Genomic DNA, 7,919 nt, shown 5'->3' with positions numbered 1-7,919 from the left:
GTCGTTTCTGAGGCTCCCTTTCTTGCAACATAACCTTACACTTTTTTCATACTTCCTCTTATCTGGGCTTTAACAGAAATATGCTTTGCAAAACCACTTTTTGCCCACAGCGCACAAAGATGCTGTGACTGGCTACGGAGAAAGGAAAATCGATTATAAAATATTAGAATATAGCAGCTGAAATAGACCATACTTGCCATACACCTCTTCACCCACTGACAGCAGATGGGCTCAAATCTTTAAAGAGCAAATGTAGGCCATAAGCTTTTTCTTAAAGTGACAAGAGTACTATTACTATGTCTGGCACCTGATATATAGTGTCAGATACCACCTTTATCTTACAGTTCCAAAGGAAATGTTTATTAAAATAACAGGCTCCCAGGCTTAGCAGGAAAAAAGAAAATCATTGTGATGGAGAAAAAAGTATCAACAACAAACTAAAATCCAGCTTTCCTGAACAAGTCCTGAATGTAGGAATGACAGCCACCTGGGACACAGCTGATCTTCATATTTTATAAATGGTATTTTATGCAAATTTGTTATTTTCTTTGCAGGCAAATGTTTGTTCTGGAGATTAGATAAGCTGACACCTATCATTACACAATCATTATATAAAGTTAACCAAGTTATTTCAATTGCAAATATTAAGCATTTTTTTCTTCTTAGGATCAGTCTTAGTACTGCCCTATGCAAAAACAAAAAACCAAATTTAAAGTCTTAATTTTTTAAAAAAGCCTGGCCAGACAGGAGAAGCCAACTGTACTTTTCTCAGTAGTAACTATTTGTAAAGAATTACAAGGTTCAGTGATATAAATCAGACTAAGAGGAGGTAGACTTTAGTGCCCGAAATATAATTTATTTCATAAAATAAGACATTTATTCTTCTGAATAGATCCTCGAAGCTGGTTTTTTGGTTTGTTTTTTTGTTTTTGCTACATATTCAAATCTCTTAATTGTCACTAAGGAGGGGGCAAAAAAACTAAGCTTACCAAACATTTTCTACTTTTTAGTGGCCAGTTCTCATCAATTTTACGTCTTCTTTATGTAACTTAAAAGTTCATCTTTTTCCATTTGGTAACCACTTTTCTTCCACTGTTCTCTCAACTGTTGTAAGAGAGCCCCAATTTCTTTTCCGGAAGAAATGCCCACTTTTCTGATGTCATGGCCACTTACAGGAAATGGAGGAATGGACCATTGCTGCATCTCCTTCAGAAGACAGTGCTCTCCTTGGTACTTGAGGAGCTCACATACACGAGCAGTTGCATCAGATTCTCTACACTAAGGGCCAAAATCAAACATTTAGTTTCACTAAACATTTATCACACTTGCTAGTGATCTTATCCTAAAATTTAAATAAATGCTTGATGTGAAATTTTTCACTTAAAATAAATGAATTTCACATAATACAGTGTGGGTCTTAGATTTCTACAGTTAGTAAAGATGGATTATATTCTAACCACACCTAGAATATACTTACATCTATGATAAAGTCTTGATAGGGTTTCAGTGGTTCTGAACTGTCTTTTGCTTTAATTAAATCCTTCCTGTTTTTAACTATAAATAAACCAAGATTCTTCTCTTCTTTTGAAATCTTCAACCTCAGATCCAATTTTGTGACATCATCCTGTACTCTGAATAATGAGGTTAAGAGAGTCATTGGCTTTGGTGAAAAACCTTCAACATTTTTACTGACTTTGTTAAATTCTTCTAAACTTGCATTGGCAGGTAATCCTGTAGAAACAAAAGCATTTTTCACTCATACTTAGAGTGGATAAACTTAATAAGAAAACACTCCTAAACTAAGCCAAACACTGGTTACATCTACAGAAAGGCCATCACTAGGACTCATTATTGGCCTAGTCTGACTGATGCTCCATCTAACAGGTGAACCAATGACATGCTGTTGCTGTCCTCCCACATCACTCTCAAAATCCCTTGTGAATATTAATTATAGATCCTACTGAACCATTTATTTGTACAAGTCAAGTCTTCTTCTAAGTGCTTAACATGTATTAACTAACTCACTGAAGCTCCCAGTCCTTCCATTAGATAGATGCTATTTTTTTCATAACCCTTTTTTTAGATTTAGGAACTAATAAGTAAGGAAATAACCCATGTCAACACAAAGCTGGTAAGTGGCAAAGCCTCATTCAAACCCAAGATGGACTAACTCCAGAGGTCACTTTGTATCACCATAACATGCTGTCTTTGAGCTGTGCATACCTGTGAAAAAAAAACAACTCTCCTACTCCTGACCTCAAAGTTTACTTCTTTAAAAATACTCCGTTTTTCCTTTAAAAGCCATTTAAATAAACATTTTTCCTTATGAAATTGTAAACTAGATGTGTTTGACTGCCAATAATGCAAATATTTTATAAGTTGGTCTCACCTATGTAAGGAGCCACATCAAGATCATACATGAGGTGAATCAAATGATTTACGTGGTTACCAGTAAGAATTTTTTTCAGTTCCACCCAAATCCTCTCGCCTGATATTCCAGCCAAGCCTTTTGCATTTTCTGCAATTGCTTCCAAAGTCTCAGGATCATGGTCACCAGGTTTATCTACAATTTTCCCATAAAACCTACAAAACAAAATTCTCAGAGTGTACCATACCACCTCTACACTGGCATTTCACCAGAAAAATCTGCTTTTCATTTGTACTGGTACTATATCACACACATCATTTAGTGAGAAGCAACAGAGAAGTCATGAGGTCTAGGAGGGACCTTAAAAGTCATCTGGTCAGTTCACCTTTTTTTCCCCAGGTGAGAAAACCTGAGATCCAATAAAGTATAAGTAACCATACAGTCAGCAAGAACCAGAATCCGCTCATCACTGCACTTTGAAATCACTGACTGAGATGCTTAGAATGGCCATCAATGTAGTCTCTGAACTGGTACTGGTAGTGGATGGATAAAACAGAGGAGTCTTGTAAGGACACTAAAACAAGATTGAAATGCCATCATGGAGTGGTCTTAATACCTCAATGGTTGTCTGTACACGTCGATACATTTTTTTTTAGGGCCACACTTGCAACATGTGGAAGTTGCCAGGCTAAGGGTCAAATCTAAGCCATAACTGCCGGCCTACACCTGTGTGCCACAGCAACACAGGATCCAAACCACATCTGCTATCTATACTACAGCTCAAAGCAACACTGGATCCCCAACCCACTGAGCAAGGCCAGGGATCAAACCAGCATCCTCATGGATACTAGTCGGATTTGTTTCCACTGTGCCATGATGGGAACTCCTCTTGTGTATACATCAATATTTTTAATGAAGAGTTTCAAAGAGAAGTAACTGCTGTGGCACAACAGGAATGGTATGCTGGGACACGGGTTCAATCCCTGGCCCAGCACAGTGGGTTAAGCATCCAGCACTGCCACAGCCATGGCAAAGGTCACAACTGCAGCTTGGATCTGGTCCATGGCCCAGGAACTACATATGCCTCAGGGCAGCCCCCACCCCCCAAATAAAATAGTTTCAAATAAAACAACTCATGTTACAGACATGGGAAGGAGACTTCATGGAATCTCAAGATTGGACGAATTAAAGTATACCTGTTCTTACCACTCATATCTTCAAAATTCAATTCATACTCAGAAATTGACTGCATTTCTATATACTAACAGTGAAAGATCAGAAAGAGAAATTAGGGAAACAACCCCATTTACCATCACATCAAAAAGAATAAAATACTTAGGAATAAACTTACCTAAAGAGACAAAAGACCTCGGGAGTTCCTGTTGTGGCTCAGTAGGTTAATAACCTGACTAGTTTCCATGAGGATGCAGGTTTGATCCCTGGCCCCACTCAGTGGGTTAAGGATCCAACATTGCCATGAGTTGTGGCACAGGATGCAGATGCAGCTCAGATCCCATGTTGCTGTGGCTGTGGTATAGGCTAGCAGCTACAGCTCCCACTGGACCCCTAGCCTGGTAACCTCCATATGCTGCAGGTACAACCCTAAAAAAGAAAAAAAAAAAAAAAAAAAAGAAGAAGAGACAAAAGACCCATTCTCTGAAAACTGTTAAGACACTCATGAAAATACGGATGACACAAACAAATGGAAAGGCATCCCATGGTCTTGGGTTAGAAGAATCAATAGTGTCAAAATGACTATACTAAGCAAAACAATCTACAGATTTAATGCAATCCCTATAAAATTACCAATGGCATTCTTCATCTAACTAGAACAAAATATTTCAAAATTTGGAAACACAAAAGACTCCAAAGAGCCAAGGAATACTAAGAAAGAAAAGTGCAGGTGGAAGAATCAGGCTTACTGACTTCAGACTATACTACAAAGCAACAGTAATCAAAACAGTATGGTTCTGACACAAAAACAGAAATATATCAGTGGAACAGAACAGAAAGCCCAGAAATAAACCCAAGTCCTATGGTCAGCTAATCTATGACAAAGGAGGCAAGAACATACAGTGGAAAAAAGACAATCTCTTCAATAAGTGGTGCTAGGAAAACTGGTCAGCTACATGTAAAAGAATGAAATCAGAACATTCTCTAACACCATACACAAAGATAAACCTACTGATTAAAGACTTAAATATAAGGCTGGATAACTCCTAGAGGAAAGCATAAGAGAATGCTCTTTAACAAACCACAGCAATATCTTGGTTTGATGCACCTCCTAAAATAATGACAATAAAAACAAAAATAAATTAATGGGAACTAATTAAACTCAAAAGCTTTTGCACAGAAAGGAAACCACTAAAAAAACCAAAAAACCCACAGAATGGAAGAAAATCTTTGCAAATGATGCAACCGACAAGGGCTAATCTCCAAAATATACAAACTACCACAACTCAACAACAAAACAAATAACCCAATCAAAAAATGGGCAGAAGATCTAATTAGACATTTCTCCAAAGGAAATATACAGTCAGCCAGCAGGCACATAAAAAAATGCTCAAAATCACTAATTATTAGACAAATGTAAATCAAAACTACAATGAGGTGCCACCTAACACCAGTCAGAATGACCATTAATAAATTTACAAATGCTGGAAAGGGTGTGGAGAAAAAGGGAGACTCCTACACTGTTGGTGGGAATGTAAACTGGTATAACCACTATGGAAAACAGCATAGAGGTTCCTCAGAAAACTAAATATAGAACTACCACATGATCCAGCAATCTCACTCCTGGGCATATATACAGACAAAACTACAATGCAAAAAGCTACATGCAACCCTATATTCACAGCAGCACTATTCACAATAGCCAAGACATGGAAGCAATCTAAATGTCCATCAATAGATGAATGGCTTAAGAAGATGTGGTACAGGGAGTTCCCAGTGTGGCACAGTGGAAACAAATCCAACTTGTATCCATGAGGATGTGGGTTCAATCCCTGCCCTCTCAGTGGGTTGGGGATCTTGTGTTACCATGAGCTGCAGTATAGGTCACAGATGGGGTTTGGATCCCATGTTGCTAAGGCTGTGGCTGTGGCACAGGTCAGCAGCTGTAGCTCCAATTCGACCCCTAGCCTGGGAACTTCCATATGCTGCAGGTGCGGCCCTAGAAAAGATAGAAAGACAAAAAAAAAAAAAAAAAAAAAAAAAAAAAATGAGATCACTTATATGTGGAATCTAAAATATGGCACGAATGAACCTATCTATAAAATAAACAGATGCATAGACATAGAGAAAAGACTTGTGGCTGGAAGGAAGTGGAATGAAAGGGGAGTCTGGGTTAGAAGACGCAAAGTACTACATTTAGAATGGATAAGCTATGAGGTCCTACTGTACAACACAGGGAACTATATACAATCTCTTGGAATAGATCATAATGGAAGACAGTATGAGAAAAAGCATGTATATATATTGTATGACTTGGGTCATTGTGCTGTATAGCAGAAAGTGGTACATTATTTAAATCACCTATACTTTAATTAAAAAAAAAATCAATTCATTAGTGACCTAAATTAAATGACTAAATGACTATGGCTATACCTTAGTCTGTGCCCTATTATTTTTAAGGAGAGATTGTTTGCTAACACTCAGTTCTAAAGGAACAGAAAAGACCTTTAAAGGAATAGAAAAAACCTTCAAAATCTGTCACAGTATGTTCTGAGAGATCCCAACCAATGAAAAATTATTAGTAGACACAAATTAACCAGTTACAATAGATTTTTAAAGGGCTAGAGTTCAGAATTTAAAAATCACTGCTACTCACAAAACCATCCAAGTGCATTTCATACCTACCAAATTCACCTAACAGATATCCCATGACCATCTAAGACTGTACGCTGTATGAAGGCATATTTTCATTCATGATACTGTTCAAAGCACTAAGCACAGTCGCTGGCTTGTGCTAAGCACTCAAATACCTATGTAATGAATGACTGGTGCAGAAAATAATCAAAAAGAAAAATGAACATTTTAAAAAGTGAGAGCTAAACTGTATAAAAGATCATCATAGAAAGAAGCAAATAAATGTTCTAGTGAATGAAAACAAGAAGTATCTAAGTATTATCTCACTCAAAAGTCACAGTATCCTGTCTCTTGAAAATAAATATTTGGGATGTCACCAGTGTGTACACAGCATGCTATTCATTTCATACAATGAGAACTGTGCTCTGAGAATAATATCAAAACTATATCATTAATGTAATGTATAAAAATTCTTACCTGAAATATCTTAAAATTCGAAGATAATCTTCTTGTATCCTCTGTTTAGCTTGTCCAACAAATCTAACTTTCTTATTTTTTAAATCTTCATAACCATTAAAGTAGTCAAATAAAGTACCATCAAAACCTATGCATTAGAAAAGAGGGGAGAAAAAACACTATTAGCGAATAACTGGAAAACAATGGCATATATACAATTTTATTCAGCCATAAAAAAGAATGAAAATCTTGCCATCTGTGAGAACATGGATGGATTTTGAGCATATTATGCTAAATGCAATAATTCAAAGAGCCAAAGACAAATACCATATGACCTCATTTATATGCAGAATCTTAAAAAGAAAAAAAAAAAATCACCTCATAGATAGAAGGGTGGTTGCAGAGGCTAAAGCTGGGGAGTGGATGAAATGGATGAAGGTAAGTCAAAAGGTACCAATTCCTAGTTATAAAATAAAAGTTTTGGGAGGTAATGTACAGGATGGTGACTACAGTTACCATACTGTATTGCCTATCTGAGAGTTGGTACGATAGTAGATCTTGAAAGTTTTCATCACAAGGGGAAAAACTTCTGTAACTATATATGGTGTCAGATATTAACTAGACTAACTAGATCACTAGACTTACTAGACTTAGATCTACGGTGATCATTTCTCAATATACACAAACATTGAATCATTATACTGTATACTGAAAACTAACAATGTTGTATTTCAATTATACTCAATTTAAAAAATTAAAAGAAATGGGAAAACTTAAGAAAATCAGCTAAAAACTATCACTAATACTAAAAATTAAGCAAAGTAAAGAGTTTAAAGTTGAAATATAGACATGAATAACATTCATCTGTATCCACTATCAAATGGGTGATATAATGGAATAAAAGGGTGCATTTACAAAAGAAATTAAAAGACAATACACTCAATAAATTAAATAAGATATGTCAGTACAAGATGGGCAGAGCAAGTTCCCACTGTGGTGCAGTGGAAACAAATCCGACTAGAATCCATGAGAAGGCAGGTTCAATCTCTGGCCTCTCTCAGTGGGTTGGGGATCCAGTAATGCTGTGAGCTGCAGTGTAGGTCACAGACATGACTCAGATCCTGCCTTACTGTGGTTGTGGTGCAGGCTTGCAGCTATTGCTCCATTTCGACCCCTAGCCTGGGAACTTCCATATGGTTACACATGAGGCCCTAAAAAGCAAAAAAATACATAAAGTAGGCAGAGTCAGGGAGACATCAAACAAGCTGATTTTCAAGTTAATAATGGA

The 7,919-nt window shown here is 36.7% G+C and overlaps 1 protein-coding gene across 9 annotated transcripts in view; it reads right to left on the bottom strand.

Annotated features, from left to right (window-relative positions):
- Positions 1-835: 835 nt before the first annotated feature.
- TRNT1 (tRNA nucleotidyl transferase 1) overlaps positions 836-7,919 on the bottom strand; it is an 84,456-nt gene continuing 77,372 nt past the window's right edge. For all 9 annotated transcript variants that reach the window (XM_084989215.1, XM_021069271.2, XM_084989214.1 and 6 more), the window contains 4 exons: positions 6,653-6,779; positions 2,390-2,583; positions 1,478-1,731; positions 836-1,278 (listed from right to left, as the gene is read on the bottom strand). In XM_084989215.1, the coding sequence (XP_084845341.1) occupies positions 1,030-1,278; positions 1,478-1,731; positions 2,390-2,583; positions 6,653-6,779 (824 nt within the window). In that variant the 3' untranslated portion in view covers positions 836-1,029. The remainder of the gene's footprint in view (positions 1,279-1,477; positions 1,732-2,389; positions 2,584-6,652; positions 6,780-7,919) is intronic.

The sequence above is a fragment of the Sus scrofa genome, chromosome 13 (assembly GCF_054392235.1).
Source record: "Sus scrofa isolate SSC_HxYL_T2T_F1_AM1 chromosome 13, Sscrofa_HxYL_maternal_Yorkshire_Landrace_v2.0, whole genome shotgun sequence".
NCBI lineage: Eukaryota > Metazoa > Chordata > Mammalia > Artiodactyla > Suidae > Sus > Sus scrofa.
This window is presented reverse-complemented; position numbering and strand designations above follow the sequence as displayed.